The sequence below is a fragment of the Penicillium nucicola genome (genome assembly GCF_028828085.1).
Source record: "Penicillium nucicola strain IBT 29836 chromosome Unknown utg000008l, whole genome shotgun sequence".
NCBI lineage: Eukaryota > Fungi > Ascomycota > Eurotiomycetes > Eurotiales > Aspergillaceae > Penicillium > Penicillium nucicola.
The window spans coordinates 870,081-896,853 of record NW_026643132.1 but is presented as its reverse complement, the minus strand read 5'-3'; the positions used below and the strand labels follow the sequence as shown (position 1 = coordinate 896,853).

Here is a 26,773-nt window from a genome sequence, read left to right as displayed (position 1 = left end):
AGAATCCAATGATAGCGTATATAGTAGTAGGGAAACATACATGGCATGGGGATGAGAAGATTGGTAGAGACTATATTTAAAAAAATTCAAATGTGGCATTTGCTGAAAGGTATAAATCGAAATAAAAATAATATCACCTTATTTCTATCAAGCTTTAGTTTTCACAGGTGGTATACATTTCCAAAGACTTATACTCAGACTACGTACGTAGCAAGTTGAGGTCCCGCTGGTATCACTAATTCTTCAACCGGCCTCCGGGTGAATCGCCGGCCTGGGACGCCCCCGGATATGCCCGTGTGGAGAAATGCGGGGTGTTGCTCCAACCGGGGGAAGGCTCGGAGCATATGTAATTCTCTCTTCTCTCAGCTAATTCATGCTAGGCCACAGAATTAGGTAAGGCTAGGGTCTTGGTGATGAAGCTTTCCTTGCTCATGATTAACATTCACGACTGCGCAAGACTTTTACTGTTGTTGTCTAACTGTATCCGCCGACTTGGGGCAAAATACATAAGAGGTTGGATTTTTTCCGAAGGCTCTTTGCCCGCCACATTTTCACACATATTTCTTCAAGTTCGATCTTGACTAGGTCTCAGCCTTTAAAATGTACTTCAGAAATATAGCCTTTTTGTGCCCTCTCCTATCCTTTGCATTGGCTAGACCCGAGGCTGAACCCTTTGCGCACCCAGGCGCATTGCACACGAATGAAGACATTCAAAGAATAAGAGAAAAGGTCAAAACCGAAGCGCAACCATGGTACCGCGCATGGCAGCATCTTGAGTCTGCTAAATTGGCCCAGACGTCATGGATCTCAAAGCCGCATGAGATCCTAGTTCGCGGCACCAATGCTACGTGGCAGCCAACCCCCGCACAGAACTACGGAGATGCGTACCGTGATGCTCACTCAGCTTATCAACTCACGATTCGTTGGCTTATCGGTGGTAACACATCATATGCCGACCACGCTGTTGATATTCTCAATGGCTGGGGGTCAACACTACGTGATATCAACGGCACTGAAGACAAATTCCTCGCGGCAGGCTTGTATGGGTATCAGTTTGCCAATGCTGCTGAACTACTCCGAATCTATCCTGGTTGGACGAAGGGGAACCAAACAGTCTTCGCCACTATGCTGAACAGTGTCTTTGCGAAATATAGCCTCGACTTCCTGGAGCATCACAATTACAAGTCGAACTTCTACTACGCAAATTGGGATTTGTGCAATATTGCCTCGCTGCAAGCAATTGGTATTTTTACTGATAACAGAACCATGTACAACTACGCCACGCACTACTGGCAGCATGGCCTACCGAATAGCAGTGTGGTAGTCAATGGAGCACTGCCATACTTCTCTGTTGCCAACTTTACTGAGGAGAGTTCTGGAAAACGACTCATGGAGATCCAAGAATCGGGTCGTGATCAAGGTCACTCAACATTGTGTATCGCTTTGCTTGGAGTGATTGGACAACAAGGGTGGAACCAGGGCGAAGATCTTTTCTCTACATACCAACATGAGATACTCAATGGGTAGGCCAGCCTTTTACCTTTTCGTTAAGTGCACTGTCTAACATTGCGATTCACAGGGCTGAATATGTCGCCAAATACAATACCAACAATACTGTTCTTTATACACCCTACACTAGCTGGGAAGGATTGCTGAGTGTCGTGGCTGAAAAAGGCCGTTTCACTGTCCGGCCTGGGTACGAGGCTGTTGTGTCTCACTACTCAAGCGTCAAGCATTTGGACAGCTCTTGGTCGATGGAGTATCGAGATTATGTCAACAGTAATATCAGTGGCAGTATTGAGGGTGGCGGTGGTGATTATGGCCCCAATTCTGGAGGGTACGATGTGTTTGGCCATGATACCTTGCTTTACCGCATTGAATCTGGCGCATAGGAGTCAATTCAATTGAGTTGGGAATCAGATGACCTCACTGGGGAGATGACGGACCGTTTCCCTTTGATAAATTCTCTTTTCTGCACTTTCTCTTCTTTTCGACAGTGCGCTCATTGGGCAAATACCACCTTTTACCCTTTTTTCTTAATTACTTGCTCCGTCAAGCTATGGAATTGGCCGACATGTACACATATCCGAGCACTTTGAAGTTGTTGAACTTTTCATGGCCGGTTTTTTTCAGCAAAACTACTATCTAACCTTCAATATTTTGACTGTAATACATTCGGTGGTGAGCTGTCCAGGTGCCCAGTATTTCCTCCAAATATGTAACTTGACGTGAAACTGAATCTTCAAGTTGGAACCTCGGAAGCTCCATGTTAAAATACATTATGGAACACCTTTCTGAGTAGTCATATTAACCTATAGTTCTTGAAAATGTCAAGAGTTGTAATGTTTGACGGAGGAATGACGAATGTTGGGCCTATATGAAGGAATAACGTAGAATAAATTGAGGTATATAAGTCTAGAGATTCATCAATGTATGGTGAAACTCTTATAAACTAGAAAATCTGCCTTTAAGCTAGTCCCAATCCGGTTCTCAAGTGATCTATAACCATGGCTAGTGGCCATAATTCTCAACAAAGAATCCATATTAGTTAATTTTCCACGCCTTCCCGCAAAATCTCAAGATGTAGAAAAATACTTTGAAGGTTATAGATAGAAAGAAGCGACTTCGGTAGCAACTGGTTGGTCGATTTCGAGGCCTGGGTGGAAGAGCAAAATACTTGCGGAATGTTTAAGCAAGTTAGAAAGAGCAAACTTCATCCGTGAAACACGGCAAAGAAGACGTGCTACATTGTTTGGAGTTCGGTTCTCTGAGCAGGAGAGCTATCTCACGACATTAATAAACATATCGGAAATTCGGGTTCTCACGGTCGGTCAGATCCTGGAAAGCCACATCATGACGGACTTCACTCATCGCCTGCTCTTTGGAACGATTCCTGGTCATAATGATCACACGAGTGATGATAACAAGACCAACATACACGGCATAAATCACGATATGCGCCAGGAACCCGTGTAGATAACGAGGGGCATCACTGTCCCGGAAGATTTGTGGTGCAATCAAGTTTCCAACAGCCCAGCCAACGAAAAGCATAGTCATGGTAAAGCCTTTCTTTGATTGGCCTGCAATATTCCGGGTGATGAGTGAGATGATCATGTTACCTTGGGCGGGGAAGAATTGCGTGCAATAAAAGGCTACCAGCATTCCGCCTGCATTGGATGGAGTCGGAGTAACAACTAGGATAACGATCGTGCCGACAATTGCGGGAATTGTGTAGAGCTGAGCCTGGTTAGCCACTGTGAGCTCTCAGTAATTCAATAGGATACTGACGATCATGACGAAGCACGTTTGCTGGAATCTTTGAGACGCCCACGCAGACCCGATCATGACAATTATGCTCCAAGCGCCTTGAGCAATATTGAGAAGCTGTGTTTGAAGAAGTGAGAACCCAAACTTTTGGATAATTAGATTGGAAAACACCCCTAGTCCACCAATGACCAAATTCGCAACAAGAATAAGCATCACACAGCACCAAACCAAGGGATCCTGAATGGCCTCAAGCACCTGGTACTTCTTATACTTTTTATTCTCAATGCCAGTCTCATTATGGCGCACTCGCTCAATCATCAGGCGCTTCTCATCCTCTGAAAAACATTTGGCTGAAATAGGACTGTCAGGAAGAAAGATTCCGATGAACACAGACCAAACGCATGTGAAGAGACCGAGAACCAGGAAAAGGAGCTGCCAGTTTTTGATCGGTCCGTTGGTGAAATGGGAGACACCAAAGCCTAAAAGCCCTCCGACCTGATATTGTTAGCTTAGGAGACAGAGCAAGTTCCGGTCAAAAGGAGGTTGCATAGAAGCTTACCATCAATTGCACTCCACTCATGCAATACCAAATAGAGTTCAATACGGATTGTTCTTCTCGTTTATACCACATTCCAGTTCTATATTAGCAAAAGTTAATAACGAAGCCAACGAGCGAGCGATTCAGAGTAGACTTGCACTAGCATCATGGCAGGCTGGACACAGCTCTCGAAAAATCCGAGTAAGAATCGAACAGCCATAAGTGACCCAAAGTTGTTGGATGCTGCTGAGCAAGTCACAACGACTCCCCAGATGAACACATTGATAGCCAGCGTTTTTGCCACGGGAAATTTTTGAAGTAGCAAATTCTGCGGATACTCGCCTGCGATAATGCCGATGTACAAAATCGTTCCTAGCCATGAATACTGGGTTGAAAGCATCAGCGTTGTGCAAAAGAGAAGCGGATATCGACGCCTCACCTGTTGACCCACAAGGTGGGCATCATCCTTCAGCCCCATGATGGAGGCATAGTTCAAGATACCTTTGTCTAGAGACTGGCAAAAGTAGGTTATAACTTGAATTACAAGCACCCGACGCGTGATCTTCCAGAAAAGGCGTCTGTCTGTCGCCGCGTCGATTTGAATCCCGGGATCACTCATATAGGGGTCTTTCTTCTCATTATCTTCCTGACATCCATCGGTCGCATCCAAATTAGAATTCTTCTCTTCGTGGTGGACAGTTGTCGCCGTATCGCTTTCTTTGAAGGCCATGGTTTGACAGTGAGGCAGTTTCAATATTCCAAAATTGGTCTGGAGATATTATCGTATTTTGAGGATTGCTCTATGTACCAAACATGTTGCTATGTTCTCTTGTAGGCGAGCCGATGGCTTGTTTTCTCAGTGATCGGACGATGAGGAGCTGGAGTAAAGCGCCACAGCGGCCTAAGTGCCGGAGCTTTCCCGACGCGTTTAGGTACGAAAAGTTCACAAACACGTGTCGTGGCCCAAATGCTGATTTAACGCTGCGTTTCGGAGACATCGGCCATGACACTCGCTGCTAACCAGACTTTTGTCACTGGTCACAAAGATTGTTCATAGCAATACAATGTTGGCCTCACACTTGCCGTAGGAACTCCGGCAATTACCCCGTCTCCAAGAACTAATCACATCCCAAGTGTTTAACACTGAATTGCTTACTTGTACTTCATATGAATTGGAATTTTTTGTTTTCGATTCGTTCTGCATTCCTTCCTTTCATAGCCCACGCTTCCCAATCCAACCTCGACCATGGCATCTAATTCGTCGTCCATCCGAGTTTATGACCCTCCTCCGGGCCTTTCAATCAATTCGGATTTTGTGATTCAGGTTCAACTAAAGAATAAACGCACAGAAGAAAGATGGTATCAGGTTGCAGCATACGCAATCGACATGGCAAATGCGAGCACCGTCTGCAATGATTTCAATCGTCATTCCGTGGCTGTGGCATCTTTTGACTTGAGCAGACCCGTTACAGTTCGGGTCACGTATACTGGAGGCTCTGTCAAGTCCGCAGCAGTGCGACCAGCCTCACGTGGCATCGATGCCCACCTTCAGCAAAATGAGATCACCTTCACTTTGGACCATGCTCAAGATGTCATGCTTGAGCTGAACGGCGACAAGTGGAAAGCCCTCCACTTGCTCACAAACACCATCAATCCAGATCCACCGACAAAAGATGCGAAAGACGTCTGGTATTTTGGACCAGGCATAAATCAAGGAGGGGCATATTCAAGAGTTACTGACGGTGTAAACCTCATGGTGCCGTCAGGGACCACTGTGTATCTTGCCGGTGGGGCTTTCGTCACTTGCCGGATAAACTTCATCGGTGTCTCGAACAGTTCCCTGAAGGGACACGGCTTCATCCTCGGACCTGAAAGAGGATATGCTGTTCGAGAGCACGGGGGCGCAGTTCACATGAGTCAATCAAGCCATATTAAAGTGGAGGGTGTGACATCACTTGGAGCGCAAGGGTTCAGTTTCTCTGCGGGAGAATGCAATAATGTACACGTGGATAGGTATCGCTCCTTCTCATCTTCCGGTAACGGCGATGGAGTGGATTTCTTTTGTTCCTCGGATATCATGATCGAAAATTGCTTCTTACGCAACTCAGACGACAACATTGCGCTCTATTCACACCGCTGGAATTGGTATGGGGATTCTAGCCGGATCACCATCCAAAATTGTGTATTGCTCCCTGACATCGCACATGCAATCAACATGGGCACACATGGGAATCCTGACAAGCCGGAAACAACCAGCGATATTACCATTCGAAACATCGATATCTTGGATCACGAGGAAAACCAGATGTGGTATCAAGGATGTATCGCGATCAATGTTGCCGACTCCAACCTGTTCCAGGATATTCATGTGGAGGATGTGCGAGTGGAAAGAATCACCCGGGGCCAACTCTTCAATATTCGAGTGATGCAAAACACGATGTGGACTACCGCACCTGGGAGGGCGATTCGAAATTTGACCTTCAAGAATTTCTCCTTGTGCACACAGGATTCTAAGATTATAAACCCATCGCTGATGTTGGGTTACGACCAGACTCGACAGATTGAGAATGTCACTTTCGAAAACCTCAAGATCGATGACATACTAGTCCACGCACAGATGGATAAACCTTCGTGGTACTTGGTCTCCGATTTCGTTCCCTTGTTTGTCAATGAGCATGTCAAAAACATCAAATTTGTTGCATCATAGATCTCAGTGTGTCGGGTGACATAACGTTGTTTAACTCCCTGCGAAGAAAACTGTACGCATCCGATCACAAAACTCATCCATAGGTGGAATCTGGAAGCAAGGAACATATTGTATGCAAATTCGTCCTGAAATCTAGATATACGTAGTTACATTTATATCGGCCTCCAGGGTTAAAAAGAAATTAACACATTGTAATATTGCAAAAAACACAAGCCGCATATGAAGGGACCTATTTACTCCAGAGTGACAAATTCCAAATGTCAAATGCAAAAGTGCTTCTGTCCATAGAGATGTTTCCTCGTCAAAAATTACATTCAGACTCAAAAAAGTCTGTCACATCTCATTAAGCGCTAGAAACTTGCGCTGTGCAATCCTTGGGTTCCTAATTAGAATACGTAAAAGGCTTCAAGAAGATGCAGCAGTAGGCTCCAAATAGGCGGCTTATGCTCCGGTACTGACTCCGCCGGCCTTTGGAGCTTGAAGGTTTTCTGTCTGGTCCATATTTTCTCACACTCCTGTAACGGACAAGCCACCGGCAACTCTTCCGGTGCCTCAGTCTAACTATAGAACCCACAGAGGTCATAAATGCAGATATAGCAAGGATTTTTGGCTATCAAATTTGATCGAGCCTTCTAAAATCCCATTTCGCGTCTCCCACTTATGATATCATCTATGCATCGCCTTCAGATCTGAAAGTATCGGTACGAAAGAGACCCATCTTTTCCTGGGACCACATGAGATCTCATAAAATCCTGACGAGTGGTTACAGCTCTCAAAAATGCAATCACGGAAATTGAACGGCTCAGCTCACAGCCCGTCGGAGCGAGTGATGAACGCTTTATTTTCACGGACCGTGGAGGCGAAATTGTGGCTTGTGGCTGCACGCGCATTACAAAGCGTAAGAGACATATCATGAAGAATACCGAAGAGAGTTGAACTAACATGCTCAGTCCAACCCACCAGTGATGTATCCTGAATATACCGACGAAAAGGGCAACTATGTCTACCGAACCCTTGACTTCTGGATATCGGGCTTCTTCCCTGGATCATTGTATCTTTTACTAGAACGCGAGATTCGTCATAATCGGAACATTTCCCTATCGAAATATTCCTACACCGATTCCGAGTTAAGACCTCACCACCTTCAACTCGAATACCTGTGCCGATGGTGGACCGCCAACCTGCACCAAAACGCCTTGAAGCGCGATACGCATGACCTTGGATTCATGGTCGCACCGTGGGCTATGAAAGCGTGGGAACTGCAGCGCGATCCAGCTGCCTTCAATACCCTAGTGATGGCCGCGCATTCCCTTGCCACTCGATTCAACGCCAATACAGGGTGCCTGCGAAGCTGGGATGTGTGCATTACGAACAAGTACAAGTATGCAGACCCATCTGTCGATTTTCTAGTCATTATTGACAACATGTTGAATTTGGATCTCCTTTTCTGGGCTGCAAAAGAAACCTCGAACGGTAAATTGCACGATATTGCGCAAGCGCATGCACACGCGACACGTAAATACCACATCCGGGAAGACAACAGTACATTCCATGTCGTCAACCTTGACCCAGAGTCCGGTGATATTAAATCCCGGTTTACAAACCAAGGCTACAGTGATGACAGTTGCTGGGCTCGAGGACAGGCGTGGGGAATCCTGGGGTTCATGCAGACTTTTTTGTGGACGCGAGACTTGTCATTCCTCAACACAGCCAAGGACTTGGCGGACTACTTTATTGCACACTTACCGGCTGATGGTGTACCCTATTGGGACTTGACTGCGCCAGTGACAGACACTAGCCCACGAGATACATCTGCGGCCATGGTGGCCGCTTGTGGCATGCTTCACCTCTACAAAGCGTTGGGCGATCCCAATCAGGCCCATCACTACCTATCTGAAGCGATAAAACTTGTCAATAACGTCGTGGACATGTTTATGGTCCCCGATACTGTTTTTTTTGAGGCCACGCATTCTCAACCACATGTCCCGCTTTACTTGGAAGGTTGTACCGGCCCCAACTCCGGGGTCGATTTCGACGTCCTACAGGTTAGGCACAATCCTGGTTCGGACATCAAAAACTGCGAGACGATTCTAGGTGGCGCCACTATCAACAATTATGAGTTTGCGCCGAGGAGATGGTCAAACCATGGGCTAGTCTATGCCGACTATTACTTCTTGCTGTTTGGTAATATGATGCTCCACATGGGGATTGGCGACTCCATCCGACCATGATTTGGCTATAGATCAAGGGAAATGAAACGATGGCTTGAGAGTGTGCTTTGATTTAAACAAATAACCGATAGAAAACACAGAAATAGCAAATTCTTGAAAAGTATGCGGGGTTGGACTGAGACCTAGATCCATTGGGCTTTGAGATGTGGAAAATACCCTTGCGCGCCCATTCAAGTCTTAGTTTTCTGTAAATCTACCTCCGTAGCGACTAATTCTCTGACTAGGGCTGGGGACAAGGTCGAGTACATAGCCGAACTGATCTTGTGGGCTAGCGACGTGGTTTCCGATAGGAGCGTTGTGACCTTGCCACGGAGAATATTGAGACTCGTGTGGCTGCGTGCCCAAGTTCGGATGCGGATGACCATTGGATGATTGTTCAAATACAGACATTGGATTAGAGCCCGAAAACACAGCGAAGTCCTGCTGAAACGCCAATGGAAGGGGCGGGAAGGCTAAACTGAATGGATCCAGATCAAGAGGCGCCTGGGGTGAGGCTTTGCTCACATCGCCTTTTGAACTTACTCCATCTGAAATTCTCGATAGAAGGAGGCCGGAATCATGTGGCGAGTGTCCGATTGAATGCGGTTGTAGAGGTTGATCCCTAGATTCATCCGAGTATGCAGTCTGCCTGATATCTAGACTAGGCCGAGAAGCAGCAGCGGAATTACTCTGAGCCTCCATGAGCCGCTTGGCAAAGCTTGAAGCGAGGTTATCTACCATTGGATTTGCACCTTGCTCGCTACCGGTCCATCTCTGGGAGATCTCGAGGAGGCTGGAGATTAAAACATCCAGGGCCGACGGAACAGGAATCTGATTGTATCTTGCATGTGTTAAGATCATTCGACCAGCAATGAAGAGGCAAAAGGCAAATTGAGGATTGGTGAAAATCAGCGAGAACGATAAGAATCGCTGGCCAATGGTCGCGATCTCAGAGGCTGCGTCTAGGCACGTCTCCGCCGATGATGCAGATGGAAGCTTGATAGGACAGGCTCGCCAATGAGGAGGAGGGTAAGCAATCCCTTGATGCAGTAAGATCACCGCGGTGTTATGCGTGATATGCGCTAGCGTCAAATTTGGATCCATAACACCGTCTGCATTCAAGACAGAGGCCTCTCGCCATTTCTGTGGCAGATACAACTTCCATCTAGAGCATATGATCACGTCAGAAACAGACCGAGTGATTCACATAATACCAATACTAACTGTATAAGTCGCAAATCCAGTTCCTTGAATTTCATCAACCAAATTTTAGCTTTCTGAGCGTCTGAAACAAGGAAGGCGTGGTGAAGGAAGAAGTTTGTGACGAGCGCGAGTGACTCGGTAGCCTCAACATTGTACGCAAAACCACCGATAGAGTCCTCCTCCTCCGAGTTTGTTGAACCTGGGCCGCCAACTGGAAGCGAACTGGCTGACATGGTATCTTTAGTGTCTGAGATTCCGAACCAAGGGGTCCAAACTTCTTTCTCCTTTGCCCAGATGCCTCCCTCGCAGGGAAGGCGACGCTTGACATCAGCGCTATTCAAACTTACCTTCCATCCTGTGGATACATTGCAGAAGCGATCCATCAGAAAGACCGCCCAAAAGACCCGTCGTCGCTCTTCTGCTTCACTCCAAGAGGTCGAGGGAGTTAAGAAGACCATGCGCCGTATCAGGGTCTCTCCAGGATTTCTTGCCCAGGATATCTCGTCTTCTTCGACGTCGAGTTGCAATTGCTTCACTGTACTAACCATGCTTCCAACAATGGACCAAGACGAAGGACCACGCCCACGGCCGATCTACAGTACCCGAGCAGATAAGCTTGAATGTAAAATTGAATGGTGAGTAGTAGGCTGCTCACTGTGTCAAACGCAATAATTACCAACGCCTGTAAGTTCTCGACTGAGAATGTCTCCATGCTTTCCAAGATGACCTTTTGTCGACTCTGCTCTGCAACGTTCAGTTTTGCCTTTGTGTCGCGCAAAATCTCGCTTTCAGAGAATTTTGAACAGACCGCAACAATCGCGTGGAGAATGCAAGTGACACGCGGGTATTCATTTGGGGAATGTACACGTGCCCGAAACCTTGCCTCGTGGAGGACAGGTATCCAAGGGTGGACGTTGACAAAGTAGAAATCCACCAGTTCAGCCATGACCTCCGTCGAAGAAACTACATCGTTGATCTCCATTCGGGCGGAGGGTAAACAATTTGACTCATAGCGCCGTCGTTTGGCTGGATTGGCACTCGTACCCGAGCCTCCGCCATATATCTGCTCATCTCTTTGACCTAGGGATGAGGATGCGTCGAGTAACGCAGACTTGAGCTTTTCTCGCCGCTGGGCCAAGTTTGCAATAGTGGTCACTTCCTCGCTGCTGCCTGGAAGGGATGCATTGGGGTGATCTGTTTTCCACATCTGTTGCCAAAGTAGTTCTTGGCCAAGGAACATGTTTTCCAACGTCTCGACGCGTCGGTATAATTGGTCTACCGCTCCCGCGCGAAGTCCGGGTTTCATGCGCCGCTCATCGTAGACACAGTCGATATTGAAACGGATACATTCCGAGCAAGGCTGTGCCCGACTACAGCGGGCTTTTTTCTTCCGGCAGGACTGGCAGGCCGGCACGTCTTCTTGGGATTTGGCTGCATCTCGTGACTCTTGGTGGTTCCCGTTGGCGCTGGCCATTCTTTTATGCTTAGGCGGCGTCAAGATGATCTGAAATACGATATCCGGTGCGTGGACCTCGATGATTGTTCATGGCGGATTTCATCGATCCAATTTTCGAAAGCCTAAGCGACTTGATGCTTTAGGACTAGGGGAAGAGAAACCCCACGGGGAAAGGAAAGGTAAGCTAAGGAGATACTTGGCACCAATCAATCACCTTCTCCGGGCCGCGGGACAATGGGCGGCACTGCTCCGGGGACATCAATCACTAACGTATTTCACATCTTGCACCCGAGGCATGCGAGTGGATTACATAAGCGAGTGGATCAGCGACCCGAAAACGCGTCATTAAATAGACATTCCTTCTTCAACCACCCACCATGCCACCAATTCGTACTTAGTCTTCTCGAAACTCGGGGAATCAGGAGCATAGGGTATTATTAGCTATTCAAGTTATCAAAAAGTAAGAAATTACGTCTATACGCGAAGTGTTACGCTCTTTTAAAGTACTATTCGCTTTAATATGGAACTGTGAGACTACGCTAGTCTCCGGGCTTTACGTAGGTAAGTGAGATAAAACTCAATGATAGCATATACAATAAAAGTGATATATTGTAATGAGTAGACTGATCGCTGATTCTAGGAATCAGCGTGGGCTCTAGTATTTAACTACTAGTTATTACGCACTGCTAGCGGGTCGTGGCTATGTTCGAAGTTCCCTTGGGTTATACTTGCCTTGTATGCTTCCTAGCTTCTAACGTCAATGATTTGTCTCTCAACCATACCGTTGCCTAGTAGGCCTTATACGGGCTAAATCCTTTTGAGGGAATCGAGGAGTGATGCCAAGTAGAACGCTAAGTTAGTCTATACTGGAGTTTTAGGTTAATAGGGTAGGGATCATTTAAAGAAATGATAAAAACAAAGTGAGATGAAGAATGTGCGAGAGATTAAGACCGAAGGTACATACCGTTGCAAAAGTCTCCCTACACTACCACTTTCGCCAGCTTAAAGGCCGGTTTTCAGCCCCAATTATCTCAACAATTTTATATGAATAGATATATTTTCTAGAGTGTTTACCTAGTGATTAGCCAATTACGCCAGAGTTCTTGATTTTCAAAATATTTTATGAATTTTCCGTTTTTTACGGCAATTCCTATACTAAATGACTTAAAAAACGGAATAATTTCGAGATTTGTGCTTAAACGCCGTGCCGTTTGATACAGAAAATTCATAAAATATTTTAAAAATCAAGAACTCTGGCGTAATTGGCCAATAAATAAATGAGCTCTTTAAGGAATATATCATTCTGTATAAAGTTGTTGAGATAATTGGGGCTGAAAACCGGCCTTTAAGCTGGCGAAAGTGGTAGTGTAGGGAGACTTTTGCAACGGTATGTAGGTAAATCAGAGAAATAGATGATTGAATTGATAATGATCTTTTGCTAGGTAATCCTGCTCAATTTAAGTTAGATACTTCGTTCTTCTTTTTCGATTGCATTCGGCTTATTTGCTATATTTGGCTTTTGCTGCATTCGTAGGAATCGTAGGGTTTTATTCTTGTTATTGTATTTTGAGGTTTCCTCGGATTTCTGGATGCATTTTTTTTCTGAATGCATTTTTTTTTGAATGCAGCTTTCTTGAATACGGTTATCATGCATTTTTCTGTGTTCGTAATTCTTCCATGTTTTTCTGTAGTTCTTTGCTCTTCTCTGGAATTCTTGATGTTCCATATTTTCTGTTGTCTTGTTCCTTTTTGTATGTTTACTTGTTTTGGAGACTTCATAGAATTCTTACGTATCGTGTTTGCATGTATTGTTTTTCTCTTCCAACTTGTGTTGAAGTTCTTATGCCATGTTGTATTTGTGTTTGTGACTTCAGTTACGTTTCCATTTTCTTGTTTCAAGTTCTCTTTATGTGTTTCTTCATGTTCTTGTTCTTTTGTTGAATCTTGTTTTGTTTCTTGTTTTGCCTAATATTAATAAAAGATACTACTATTAAGTACGTAAAGTCGTAGAGGTCTAAGATATAGCACGAATATACCCGTTTATACTAGACTATAGTAGATAGCGAGAAACGCCCCTTCGGTAAGGACTCCTTCTTTAGGAGAAAAGAACTAGGTCCATTAGTTAATCCTCCGCTACAGGTTAATCGCGAGGATATTACTTAAGTTAGTTTGATAGGCGTATTAAACAGGGGACGGTTAATTTATAAAGGGGGGTAGTGTGTGGTAGTGAGATCACGTGATATATGACTAGTGCCTTAGGCACTGCACTAATTTCCTCGAGGAAGTGATATAGACAATCTACGACTATAGAGAAGGATAGATAGATACAATAATGCCACTCATTTCCTAATTCATGATTCATGATCACCCTACTCCTTAATATAGCATCTAATAATCCCTAGTAGGCGTCATTTGCCTAGAACTCCCTGATCTGACTTGTTATTAGGTTTTCTTGCTACCATTTATCGACCCGTCTGTCTCGACCAGACTGCCATCGAGCATCTCCAATTTCACTATATATTTAGTAACTATTATCAAGAAAGAAGTAAGCGATTTACGTGCTAAAAAAGAGAAGAAGAAGCGAAACAAAGGCTAGATCTACAAGGTAGATAGTTTCTTAAGAAGGCCTTATAGTTCAAGATACCTCTACCTTACTATTAAAGCGAGAGTAGACTATTCTAGTGCCCATATCTAGTGAGTTAAACCAGGGTTTAGCACCTTTACAGCCACGTACGCGGGCGTTACTGAGATACTCAGAATGTAGAATTCAAGGTCATAATATAGGGTCCTGTCCTACTAGATCGCGCAGTTAGTTAAGTCAACTTTGATGGCGTTGTGGTTGAGAAGAATCCATTTTAAATGACTAAGTTGGGTGGGGTGCGCGGCTTCGGTATGTGCGCAGCTTTGATATGAATCACGTTAGTCCCTAGAAGGAAATTATAATTTCGTCGTGAGATATAGATGCTTCATAAGAACGCCTATGGGTAATAGTTAAAGATTCTTCTTGCGTAGCCTCTCTTTCGTCCTCTTTGTTGTCATTAATAAGATCAGAACCCATAGTGACTAAAAGTTCTTCTCTTCACCATTTACCTCGATTTCTCCGCTCGGTAAGGTACGCTTTCCTAACAGTAAAATTGTTGGCTCCAACATTGAAATCGGTTGAAAGCTGCACCTCTTAATCCCCTTGATCTTTCCAGGCTTTACTGAGCCCCGTCGACAGTGACATATACCACTGTGGTGTTAAATAGACATTCAAGGCACGCGCCCCTTCGCCCGTAGCAGGAACTATGATCTTATCGGGTGTAAGGATTGAGAGTCTAGGGAATCTACGTTGACAGTGTTTTTCCAATGTCCGAGTAGTATCAACGATTTTAGTACTACCTAGGGAGGCTACTGATAATGGGTATAAAAGACAATACAGCACTCACCAAAATTGGAATTCTTTAGGTTTCAAAGGGACTATGCACAAAGGGCAAAGTCGGTTCATTTGATCGGTCGCCTCGCAATAAGTCGTGATGGTCGCATCGATCTCAACTCAGATCGCTGGGGACAGAGAGATGTGGCATAGATCGAAAGGCCAAGCAGTGTGCTGGGCTGAAGTCGCGTTTCTGCCTCTCCATGGCGGCACTATTGAAGCCTTCGTTGTTCGTCAAAGAGCAGAATGAGAAGCTTCATGGGCAAGTGGGAGCGCTATGAGCACATGTTGAATGCACCCCAAAGATAGAATAACGTGTTTCACGACTAATTTCTAAATTTTCATGATATGAGTCGAAGGGTTTTATGAAAATATTAGCTCAAGTAAAAAGGTGGAAGTCAGACATACTTGTGAAAGGTAAGTAGTGATTGCTCACTCATTTTAGTTCATAAAGTCTATTTGGGTCCTAAAATTATTGATCTCAAGAAAGAAGAATCACTAGAATCGAGAGAATAAGCTAAAAGTCAACAACACCATGATCAAGACGCAAAAAACGGTTACTCGCTAGCAATGTATCGGCTACTCAATATCCCTTGCTGTGCTAAATCGAAACCGTCCGCTTGAATTTTCCGCGTCATCTCGGACATACCCCCATCGAAGAGGTAATAAAGCCGGCTCTGGATCTTCTGGATGGGCATGACACGCAGCGCTTATAGCAGCGCTACATGTGCCGACTAATGGTGCAGGGTATGAAAGAAGGTTGCTATTATCCTTAATAGGAAATGGCTGATACTTTGAGAAAATTGCAAAGGCAATCATTGTGAAAATCATGACACCGCCAACCATAACTGCCATAAGCATGGCAATTGGTGATGTCCCCACAAGAGATCCGTCCAGGTCTGGGGCACGGTCAAATTCTGGTGTCTGATATGCAATGGTCTGAATGACGAAGATGCTCTGTGAGACCAGCCAATGAAGTACACTAGATGCGGCCATTAAAGGAACTGAATACCGATATGGTAGAGATAAGAAGTAGCTGGATCTTTGGTATCCACGGGGACAAGACACACGGAGTGAGCGTCTTCGAGAGCGGTAAGAGTTCCACTCAGATGCCATCAACATGACTGATATGATATTGTTGCATAGAAGGTACAAACCGCTCACGATAATTTGAAAGATGTTCACATATATAGTGGCGAGAAAAAAACCATCTTCCTGGCCCATGTGAGATAATGTACCCGTTAAGGATACGCTCCATGCGTGAGCAGTTCCGATACCGTATGACCAGAGGGATGGTAGGTCTATTGCGAGCCCTCCACTCTTTCTTGCGTTGAGGCTTTGGCCAAGCTCAACAGATGTGAATGTCATAAACCCAGCGCATCTATTCAACCAAAGTTAATGCTTTGAGATTGAGTGCTTAGAAGGTGTACTCACAACAAAAGAGTCGAAGTCCATTGCAAGATGCTAACTGAAGAGAACCACCGCCTGACACTCAGTTTAGCACCGGGTTGAAATTGTTTGTGTTCTTGATTTTCGTCCGGCCATTTCCCTCTGCTGAAATCCTTTTGAGTAACTAGCGAGAAACTCTTGGTATGGTCATCTTCATGCTCTAGGAAGCTTGCAATGGCGTCGCCCACAGTGACAAGGTAGGCTGCTTGAGGTTCTGTGTCTCCCTCATTCCCGGTAGAGAGACGACCTGAATGATGGAGACGGGCAGTACAAAAAATACAAAGAAGTTTGATGAGGTTCAATCCACACACAATAATTAATAGAGCGTAGCTCACCCGAAGCGCACATTTATTCTCCATGGGATAGAGATCACTAGCAGGAATGCAGTGATCCACACCTGCCCATAACTGCATCCCAGAAGGGGCTCCCGGGGCTTCCTCCCATCTTGTGAAAGTCCAAGAATCCACATATGCCTTCATAGCCGAGGCAGAGCAGATAGTAACTCTCTCGCTGTCCGGTGGGAGTGCGTAATAGCCAAGAGGCGCCCAGGCAGAGCACACCCATGAATCTGCCTGTGTCCAATGTACACCCTTAGACCCGCCTCCATGAGAAGCAGCTTCAAATGCCGAAAAGTTTGAAAGTAGAGATGATGAATTATCGGTGGCAAATGACAGTTGATCATGTTTGCTGATGTTACGTGCAACTAGAAGCACATCGCTAAGTCCATTGTCGCTATTTGTGTACCTCTCGATGCAATCGGCTCGAGAAATGGGTGTTAACTCGGTCATATTTCGACGCATTTCGTCAAACCCCGCCATAGAGTATTTCCAAGGCGTTGCATCTTTCAGATAATCGCTCGTTACAACTCCAACGTTATACGAAACTTTGGGGGAGGCCGAAAATACAACAGTGTTCCAACTGGAAAGGTAAGAATCTGGGATATGAAATCAAGCCGTGTACATACAATAAGTGAAGAAGTCCAGAGCTTATCATTAACAGCACCCAAAGGACTCTTCTTGGAGTATCAACAGCCCCCAGATTCCGAACGCTCTGGATTCCGATGTCAAGTGTTGTCCGCTTCTTGTGTGCTTTCTCGATATCTTTCCGCGTGGGCGCAACTAAAAGCTGAGAGCAGTAGTTACTGGATCCAAGTAAAATGGTCGATAGAAAGTTGATAACCAAGTGGATCCCTATATTGTATGATCGGACCTGGTCACAATTAGTGACTCCAGGAACGTCGACAATGCCTCCCATTCCTTTCATAGGCTCATAGGTATGAATAGCAAGCGCAGTCACAGTGATATTGAATACCAAGACTAACCCTGCAACTGACTGATGGATAATCAGAGCTACATCGCGGTTGGAGAGTTTGCGCAGGAAGGTTTTTGCCCTTGGGTTATCTGGGTCAACCTCAGGAAGCCACTGTCGAAGAAATTCAATAGTCGCGAATCTTGGCAAGGTGTATTTTACCAAGTGGTTACCATCGGTAGCATCCAAAGAACTCGAAATAGGGGGGCATACGGTGATTGAGCTTTCATTCGAATGCAATCGGCTTGCCGCGGTACCTGGGGTAATCGGGTCAAGAGGAATCCAAGTCAAATATGCATCATTGTGCTCAAGCAGACTGGAAGACTCGAGATTTGGAGACGGGCACGGAGGCATGGCCTATTCGTACATGGGATATGTTTTGGATCGAAATGAGAAAGGAAGATTCTATTCTCAGACTCAACTTGTAAATTCACTGAGATTAGAGAATGCTTTTAAAACATCTTAGTTTTCACAGGCCTTTCTGCCCACAGTCAATCTGATAGGGAAATCTGTCAGCCCAGCCCAACTGGCGCTTACTGTAACCTAGTGTCAACCCGGGCGGCCCGCACGCAGGGCTGAAGAGCAGGGCGGCAAAAGGAAGTTTCGAACAAATTAAAAACAGACATAGAACAAAAAAAACATACAACAGTAAGGATTCGCTAGTGGTCACCCACCTAACTACTAACTTACCGGCGTGTGGCTTAAGTACGGCTGAGCGGACGGGAAGCCCTGTTCTCCACACCCTGTGGTCGTATGTGCTGGGTTCACTATTAAAGAGGATGATATACAGTTCAAGTCTTATGACTGAGCTGGCAAGTACGCTATAGATGAGGTAAGAAGCAGGGTGAGAAGCAGGGTGAGAAGCAGGGTGAGAAGCAGGGTGAGAGTGGGTGATCTTCACCCGGTATAGAATATGCTTGTGACGCTAGGAAACTGTATGTCAGCAGACCACCGTACCTCCAGCACATCTTCGAGAGGGTGGGATGTGACTCGTGACACAGCTGAGACCTCTCTATGCATAGTGAGCAAGATAGACACATTCTTCTCTTCAGATCAACCCTATGTGCTCTCCTTTCTTAAAGTCTTGCCCGACATTTTATTGTATTTTGCCTACACGACTTCTTGTTAGGTTTCACTGCTAGTATCGACCAGACTGCTCGACCAGACTGCCATTGAGCCATCCCTATTTCAACAACTAGATAGTCGAGACATGCAAAGGAGTGTCCTTCAAAATCGAGTAATTCGGGCAGGAGATTCAGATTTTCGCCAGACCCACGCAACTTCGAGTAAAGCAGTGGCTCAGTGAATGCGCGAATACTTTTTTTCACAAGACATAGGACAGGGAGATCAGCACGTGAGAGGAACTCGACGACCAAATGGAATATCTCCGCCGAGAGGTTATCCAAGCCGGATTGTGATGTTTCTATTTCCATTAGCTAGGTACTCCGAGATATGATCTTTAACCACAGACCGATCTCATTTCTAGTGACAGCGTTGATATAGATCCCAGAGGGCATTTTTGTCTCGTGTATTTGTTCACGAGTCAGTGCGTCAGTTGCACGCCGCTTTACTTTGGACAGTAGATCAGGGCAATTGAGGGACCGGTGGAACTGACGGAAATGCTAGAGAGCTAGAGAATGAGAAGGTGCCTTTGCAGTTCTCGAAAACAATATTGTTAACGCTACGATTAAGACTAGGAACTTATCTAGCGTCATCCAGAAGTGATATCAGCAGTACGCCAATACCCGATTGTACTTTTTTAACGACCCGGAGAAGATTTCGCTGAACCTGAGGCATACCGGCTTTGATGAGTTCTTCTAACACAATTTCGCCTCCCAGGACGGGTGCGTAATATATTGGGCGCTATTTGGCTTAAAGGACATTCGAGGTTGGACTAAAAGACCGACTGCGTCAATTTCATCCAGATTTACCCACGCCACAAAAGATGCTTTGTTTTGGAAAAGTCTCCAAGCGCGGAGTTCCAGATGAGGACTCTATGTCGTCGTGCGTTTGTGATGATGGCAACGAGTTTCCGCGGCATTTTTAGCGAAAGGAAGTTCTCTCAGTTCATTTGACGTTTCAGTGGAGAGCTTCGAGTCCAAAAGATAAACAAGGCAAGTCTGAGCCATCTCGGTATTCGCATGGTTTTGGTGAATCGCACATTATTTCGCCTTTTGCTAAAACATGCCGTCAGAGTGTCATAAAAACAACTTCACTTGCAAGGCGACGAGAAGAATGCACCCAAAGTTGCAATAGAAAACTTATATAGTTCTCGACAAAAACGTGGAAGATAAGATACTCAATTTCAAATCAAAAAAAAGAAGAAAAGGAAAAGAAAAAAGATACAACAGAAAGGATTCGCTAGCGGTCACCCACCTACTAAATTCCAGCAAACTGTATGGCTGATCTGCAGCAGTCGGTTGTCACCCGGGTGAGAAAAGAGAAGGCGCCTTAGCGTCGCGCGACCAAGGCTTAGAAGGATGCACACTAGAGAGGGCGAGAAGTCAGAGGAGAACCGTCCTCAATGGCGGGATTGTCGCTGTGGGCCCTCAGCTGAAATATGATAGAACATCGCTATTGGATAGTGTAGCCGTCTTAACACACTCGGTGCGTTGGCATCTGCGCGCAGGAAGCGTGGGGTGTTAGTGATCATTTGCTGCCAGTGAAGTGGGGTCGATGACACCCAAAGAGCTCTCTTGTAAGGGAAATAACGAGTATGTTCTTGTCTCTACCACCTTTTCTAGACAAATAAGCAGAAACCATGGATTCAAACATCAATCAGCTCCTGGAAGCATTTCAGGAAGCGAAAACCCTGAACCTCTGTCCAAACCGCGTATGGGCTGTTGCAGGGGAGAACCTACATAATCTACTGCCAGGCTTCAACTCGATACAAAGGGTAACAGATCAGGTTGATGAGCGTGAGAACTATGACGGGAACGAGCATAACGATTGCACCCCTGATTTCTGTGAGCACTCTCAGCGTGATTTTACAGCGGTTCAGCAGCGCCATGAGTGTAAAAAAAAGAACCAATGCGTGCAAATACGAGATCGATTCCGGAGGGAGACACTGGATAGAGCTGCACGCAATGGAAATTCGACAGTGTGGGATCTTGATGGAGAATCTCTGCTCAAACCTCTTCGGCCATACATGGCTGTTTCTCACGTCTGGTCGGACGGAACTGGGACTGGAGCTTGGGAAGACGGTGAAGTCAACGAGTGTTTATATGCCTTTTTCTACGATATTGCGAAACAATTCCAATGCGACGGAATTTGGTGGGATACACTTTGTATTCCTCGCCAAAAGGCTGCCCGTAATAAAGCTATCGAAAAGATCCAGAGTAGCTACGAGGACGCCCGAATCACCTTGGTGCACGATTGCTTCCTGCGAAACTGGACTTGGGATCCTAAATCTGCATGTTTCGCCATTTTGATGTCGCCCTGGTTTAGTCGAGGGTGGACTGCCTTAGAATTGACTAAGTCGCGCAAAGTAAAGGTGATCTTTAAAGGACCCTCTGGCCCTATTATTAAAGATCTCGACGAACAGATTCTCGCCGAAGAAAACGAGCTCGATAGCCCCCGCAAAGAAGCCTCCCGGATTATCAGGAATCTCCGGGGGGGTATCACGACACTGAATAGCCTTTTGACTATGTTGGCCTCACGGTATACGTCTTGGCCTAAAGATATGGCCACTATTTCCGCACTACTAGTGGGCGTCGCTCGAAAGGACCTACAGCAGGACACCTATAAGAGCATTCTGAAGAAGTTCGGCCGGCTGGCTCCTGGACACCTCTTCCATAACGCTACGACTATGTCCAAAGAATTTAGCTGGTGCCCGGCCAATCTTTTTGACCTGCCCTTGGACTCTTCTAACCCTTCCCTCACGGTTTTTGAAAATGGCGACATCCAAGGGGAGTGGCGTGTCATTCCGATAAGGGCCGGACTTGAAAAGAGCTGCTGGTGGAATAGCATGCATCCGCTAATGAAACGGCGAGTTCAGGATGCTCTGAGGAGTTCTCAACCATGTCTGCTCTTAGCTGAGTGCCGCCCGGGGCAAGAGTCTGACCCAGTAGCAAGGGCTTTGCTTGTGAGGGCAACAGACAAGCCGTCTCGCTATCAATATATTGGTGCAATATATTTCCTTCAGGTGCAAGAGAAGGAAGGGGGAAACTGGTCTTCCACGAAAACGCAGGTGATCATATCAAGCTACCAGGGCGACGAAGAAGGGATGTCTCATGCTCTAGGCCAAACAATAATAGAAAACAAGATAGATGCAGCCCACTCAAATATGGACCATGATAATCGGTCAAACAGTGTTTCTGATGAGAGATTACGCTGTGCGGTATGGAGAGGAGATTACAATTCTTTCAAGAAGCTCATCCAACCGCAGATCCAAAACGGTCCCGACAAACTTGGACGTTGGCCGCTGCACCTTGCGGCTGAAAGAGGAAATGAGGCTATGGTGCGAGATTTACTACCTCTCGGTGACGTGAATCTAAAGTGCAATTATGGACAAACTGCGTTGCATCGCGCTGCTTACGGGGGGTCTGCTGCTATCGTGAAGGAACTCTTACAAAATGGAAGCAATGCAATCGCGAAGGACAAGGATGGGAATACAGCATTGCACATAGCAGCGCAATTTGGGTTTCCACCCATTGCGAAGCTTCTTATCGAGAAAAGTGATGTCAGCGTGAATAGCTGTAACCACGTTAATCTGACCCCTCTTCATCTCGCAGCGATGAACGGGCACACGGCAGTGGCGGAATTGCTCGAAGGTGCCAATATCGAAGCTAAGGACAACAAGGTTGGTTGGACTCCGCTCCATTGTGCAGCCGAGAACGGCGACCTGGACTTCGTCAAACTTTTGATTGAGCGCGGCGCGGAAGTCAACGCAGAAGACGACCTGTTCGGTTGGACACCCCTACATCTCGCGGCGATGAACGGAAACAAGGCGGTGGTCAATCTTTTGCTCGTTAAGTGCACTAATAGAGATTCCAAAGACAAATACGGTTGGACTGCGCGACAATTCGCGGAAATCAATGGGCATGCGGAGGTAGTTGAGCTACTTTATAGCAAAGACATTGAGGGCGCAGACACTATCCCTACAAACAAGGACCGTTGGACGCCACTACACTGCAAGGCAATAAGCAACAAACGAGTAATAGTCGAGATATTGGTCCATGGTGGTGCTGACGTTTATTTGGCCTATGAGGATAAGGGTTGGACACCACTACAGTTTGCGGCAGAGAACGAGCTCGGAACTACGATCCGGCGGCTACTCGAGAAGGGTGCCAAGTTCATACCAAATTATGGACAAACGCCGCTGCACTGGGCCGCTGAGAAAGGGTATAAGGCGGTCACGCGACAGCTACTCGACACGGGCACCGACAAGGACGCTAAAGGCTTCAATAACCAGACGCCGCTACACTACGCGGCCCAGTTTGGACGCAAGGCAGTCGTGCGGCAACTCCTCGACGCGGGCTCCGACAAGGATGCTAGAGACTCCGAAAACCAAACGCCGCTACACTGGGCCGCCCAGGGTGGGCACGAGGCAGTCATACGACAGCTACTTGACGCAGGCGTTGACAAAGAGGCTCAAAGCTCGAATGGCTGGACGCCGCTACATAGAGCGGCCCAGGGTGGGCATGAGGCGGCCGTGCGGCAGCTGCTCAAAGCAGGCGCTCATAAGGAGGCTCAAAGCTCGAATGGTTACAGGCCGCTGCATAATGCGGCCCAGTACGGGCACGAGGCGGTCACGCAGCTGCTGCTCGACGCAGGAGCTGAGAAGGATGCTAGAGACCCAGATAACCAGACGCCGCTACACTGGGCGGCACAGTACGGCCGCGAGGCAGTTGTGCGGCGGCTGCTCCGCGCGGGCGCCGAGAAGGACGCTAAAGATCGGATCAGCCAAACGCCGCTACACTACGCGGCCAGGTTCGGGCGTGAGGCAGTCGTGCAGCAACTGCTCGAGGAGGACGCCGACAAGGACGCCCAAGACTCAAGCAGCTACAGGCCGCTACACCAGGCGTCTGAGAATGGGCATGAGGCGGTCGTGCGGCGGCTGCTCCGCGCAGGCGCCGATAAGGACGCTAAAGGCTGGAATAGCCAAACGCCGCTACACTACGCGGCTAGGTTCGGGCGCGAGGCAGTCGTGCAGCAACTGCTCGAGGAGGACGCCGACAAGGATGCCCAAGACTCAGGTGGCTACAGGCCGCTACACCGGGCGTCCGAGAATGGGCATGAAGCGGTCGTGCGGCGGCTGCTCAACGCGGGCGCTGATGCTAACAAATACACGCCGCCACTCAAAGTCCCCATTTTCTCCTTGACTAGCACTCCTAGTTTCCCTTGATAGGAAGTAGATTCACACGTTTCATGTATTTCATATATCGTGTCACAATTTAGGCCCGGGGCTCATTAACAGAACACCCACAAAACAAAGCGTATGGAGTCCATTGTCAGATAAATCATTGAATTTATATCTAAGTTAGCCTTTGGAACGGTACTTCATGCAGTAAGCAGTTGACCCACTATAATCAGTAGCTATCGTGAATACACACCGGGATGCGTATCATGGTAAGCTCGTGGGGCATACCCTCAAACAGCGAGAAAGACATCACCATATGGAGAGATGAAATGACAAGCCCTTAGAAGAGGGGCAAGGAAGCATGCATGGCAAATTTGGGATCCAATATAGTTATTCAGCAAGATTGTAACAGTACTTAAATAAAACCTTGATAGGCTGCCTTCGTTCATTATCCTGCAACCCTCCAACGATGGCAGGATTCACAAGTAAACATTTTGCTTCCACGGCTGGGCGCATGACTCCCTTAACAAACTCCCAAGCTGTAAGCAGTAGATTTTGAATGCCCCCTCCAGCAGCGACAGTCCGCTCATACGTCTCCTGGAGCCCATTGAACAGCATCCAGTCTGTTCCTGAACCCTCATGTATATGGCCAAATACATGTAGCCTTGGCCGAACTCTCCATAGGGTCTGCAGTAAATGAGGACAGCCAAACTTCAGTAAGTCAAGATGAGCAAGTGTTGGACCATGGGTAATAAGCACATCGATTCCGTCTGGTACTGAGGCAGCCCATACATCTTGATTTCGGGGATATTGAAAGGCCCAGTTGCCATTGCGGATAGAGTGAGGGCTTCCGTAGACCCTAAGTTGACGACCATTTGGACAAGAAATTGTTACTTCTTCGTTCTCTAGATAGATGATATCTCCCCAGTCGATTTGAGCTCGCTCGGAGGCTGCTCGTCCAGACACATCATCCCGCGCTGGATCAAGTAAGAGTTCGTGATTGCCAGCAATCACAATTTTGGTGGGATGAGGTAGGCTGCGTAGCCAGGTGATCGCATCCTGAAGTTCCTGAAAGGATCCAGATTGTGTGAGATCGCCAGCATGGATGAGGATGTCTCCATCCTGGACTTTGGTTTGGGTGTTGTGCGTATCGGAGATACAGACAACTGCGATAGGCTGTATGAGTGGTGTAGCTGGGATAGGCTCGTACAAGCTATAAAGCATCTCTGCGAGGAATACACAAGGCCGAGCGCGGAACTTTCCCATCGTCCTGGTCGCTGTCGATGAAGGAGCTCGTGAAGACTGGACATAATTGGAGAGTCCAGAGACTTATCGGTGGTGACAAGCGGACACGTGAAGTGCCGGGCTGTTGGAATTATTAAGCCAAGATAGTGCCTCAATATTCCAGGTGTTAGATATGTCAGGACTGCTAGAGTTGATATCGGCTTTGAATATGGACCGTCACTTTCCGCTAATCTATTTAGGACGGTCCATCAACCATATTTACGCATTAACCCTGGAGGCCATTGAAGACGTGTCAGCATAGTGAATGACTTAAGGTAGCGGGAGATCCAATGACACGGACATGTATTTACAGTTTTATACTAAATTTCTGCGATTAGAGGGTTGATATAGTATGTCCCGAAACTGGTGCGACTCCCTACTCTCTTCGGTTGGTTCTGCCAGTCTATATTGACTATTTTGCAAAATCAATACATCCGACACGTCCATACCCCACCTCCAAAACAGCCTGAGGGAGTCGAACCAGAATGGCCCAAATCTAGCTTCTGTAAATTATAACTAGTGGTTCTCTATAAGATGATCCACAGTGGGGAGCTATCCATGTATATCGCAGATGGCATAGGCTACTGAGCGCAGCCAGATTACCATCCTGAGAATGTTCCCTACCATACGGATATCTCGCAGCGTTAAAGCACCGCCTGGTCAAGATCGCCGATTACGAGGCATCGTTCTAGTCAAGTTATATCCTTTTGTTGCACTTCGCTCGTTTCAAAATCGCCTAGCAGTGACAAATATGTCATGTATACGTCGCGAAGAATGAACTCCTGACGAACTAGTTTAATACGAAGATCTATACTAAAGCCCGCGTCGAGGACAAGGGTACGCAGTGCCAAAGCACCTGTTTCGAGTCAGCCTGATCAGCTACTACTACCCCGCTCTCCCTCAGTTAAATATGAAGCAATACCCTATTTCTAACATTATCTTCTAATCCTCTCTTACCCCCTCCTGCGAGACCCTACCTTCAAAGCCTATCAGCATAATCTCCGTTCGACAATGGTCTGTTTCTCCTCCTCGCACCAACCTCTATCTTAATTTAGTAGGCTAAATGTCTCCCTAGGACCATCTTCCTCCTGTTGAATCCTGTCACGTTCATAACAGAATGCGGGAGAGGAAGCCATATCTTAAAGACAACCTTCCAAACCAGCTATGTCATCTATGTAATCGGCCTTTCTGTGTCGACCACAAGGGGAAAGAGGATGGTGTCTGTGAAATTAATCATGAGACATACTATCGTAAACATCCAGCGATGCAGAATGTCATATATCCGAGGTATGAGGAGTGGAAGAAACATAGTGAGCAGATGATGCTTGATGACATGTCGGGGAATGAGGGGGAGGTAGTGGGGGAGACCCAAAGCAAGGTCCTGGGCCAACATGGAACAGTCTAATTTCTTGGATCGCCTATTCGGTTTTAATGCAGCGCAATGTATGGAGATTAAAGTTGTATGGTTTGGTCGGATTAGTAGTGCTGGAAAGGACATCCTATGGGGATACTGCACGAGTGAAATCGTATCAGGCGCACGGCCGCCCTTCGATCTGGTATAAATGCAGCTGCCGTTCGCTCAACGAGTCCAGACTTACTCAATGAATCACTGTAAATATGGTACTGAATATCATG

The 26,773-nt window shown here is 46.6% G+C and overlaps 8 protein-coding genes across 8 annotated transcripts; 4 read left to right on the top strand and 4 right to left on the bottom strand.

Annotated features, from left to right (window-relative positions):
* Positions 1-600: 600 nt before the first annotated feature.
* Positions 601-1,892, top strand: N7511_007823 (exopolysaccharide inner membrane protein-like protein; the record flags this gene model as incomplete). The annotated part of the gene is made up of 2 exons (XM_057130200.1): positions 601-1,523; positions 1,580-1,892. 2 exons carry the CDS (start codon positions 601-603, stop codon positions 1,890-1,892), a joined length of 1,236 nt encoding a protein of 411 aa, XP_056981983.1.
* A 901-nt stretch (positions 1,893-2,793) lies between these two features.
* N7511_007822 (putative MFS transporter) lies at positions 2,794-4,535 on the bottom strand (the record flags this gene model as incomplete). Its single annotated transcript, XM_057130199.1, has 5 exons — positions 2,794-3,237; positions 3,289-3,762; positions 3,827-3,905; positions 3,964-4,190; positions 4,245-4,535. The coding sequence occupies 5 exons, from the start codon at positions 4,533-4,535 to the stop codon at positions 2,794-2,796; spliced, it is 1,515 nt and encodes a 504-aa protein (XP_056981982.1).
* A 516-nt stretch (positions 4,536-5,051) lies between these two features.
* N7511_007821 (putative endo-polygalacturonase) lies at positions 5,052-6,512 on the top strand (the record flags this gene model as incomplete). The annotated part of the gene is made up of 1 exon (XM_057130198.1): positions 5,052-6,512. One exon carries the CDS (start codon positions 5,052-5,054, stop codon positions 6,510-6,512), a length of 1,461 nt encoding a protein of 486 aa, XP_056981981.1.
* Positions 6,513-7,290: 778 nt separating this feature from the next.
* N7511_007820 (glycoside hydrolase family 88 protein) lies at positions 7,291-8,743 on the top strand (the record flags this gene model as incomplete). Its single annotated transcript, XM_057130197.1, has 2 exons — positions 7,291-7,410; positions 7,463-8,743. 2 exons carry the CDS (start codon positions 7,291-7,293, stop codon positions 8,741-8,743), a joined length of 1,401 nt encoding a protein of 466 aa, XP_056981980.1.
* A 177-nt stretch (positions 8,744-8,920) lies between these two features.
* On the bottom strand, positions 8,921-11,429 carry N7511_007819 (uncharacterized protein; the record flags this gene model as incomplete). Its single annotated transcript, XM_057130196.1, has 3 exons — positions 8,921-9,887; positions 9,947-10,518; positions 10,581-11,429. Coding segments are annotated over 3 exons (2,388 nt in total), but the record flags the coding sequence as incomplete, so codon positions are not given.
* A 3,946-nt stretch (positions 11,430-15,375) lies between these two features.
* N7511_007818 (uncharacterized protein) lies at positions 15,376-17,907 on the bottom strand (the record flags this gene model as incomplete). The annotated part of the gene is made up of 3 exons (XM_057130195.1): positions 15,376-16,177; positions 16,231-17,163; positions 17,210-17,907. The coding sequence occupies 3 exons, from the start codon at positions 17,905-17,907 to the stop codon at positions 15,376-15,378; spliced, it is 2,433 nt and encodes an 810-aa protein (XP_056981978.1).
* Positions 17,908-20,314: 2,407 nt separating this feature from the next.
* N7511_007817 (ankyrin repeat domain-containing protein) lies at positions 20,315-23,899 on the top strand (the record flags this gene model as incomplete). The annotated part of the gene is made up of 1 exon (XM_057130194.1): positions 20,315-23,899. The coding sequence occupies one exon, from the start codon at positions 20,315-20,317 to the stop codon at positions 23,897-23,899; it is 3,585 nt and encodes a 1,194-aa protein (XP_056981977.1).
* A 345-nt stretch (positions 23,900-24,244) lies between these two features.
* On the bottom strand, positions 24,245-25,120 carry N7511_007816 (metallophosphatase domain-containing protein; the record flags this gene model as incomplete). The annotated part of the gene is made up of 1 exon (XM_057130193.1): positions 24,245-25,120. The coding sequence occupies one exon, from the start codon at positions 25,118-25,120 to the stop codon at positions 24,245-24,247; it is 876 nt and encodes a 291-aa protein (XP_056981976.1).
* Positions 25,121-26,773: the final 1,653 nt, after the last annotated feature.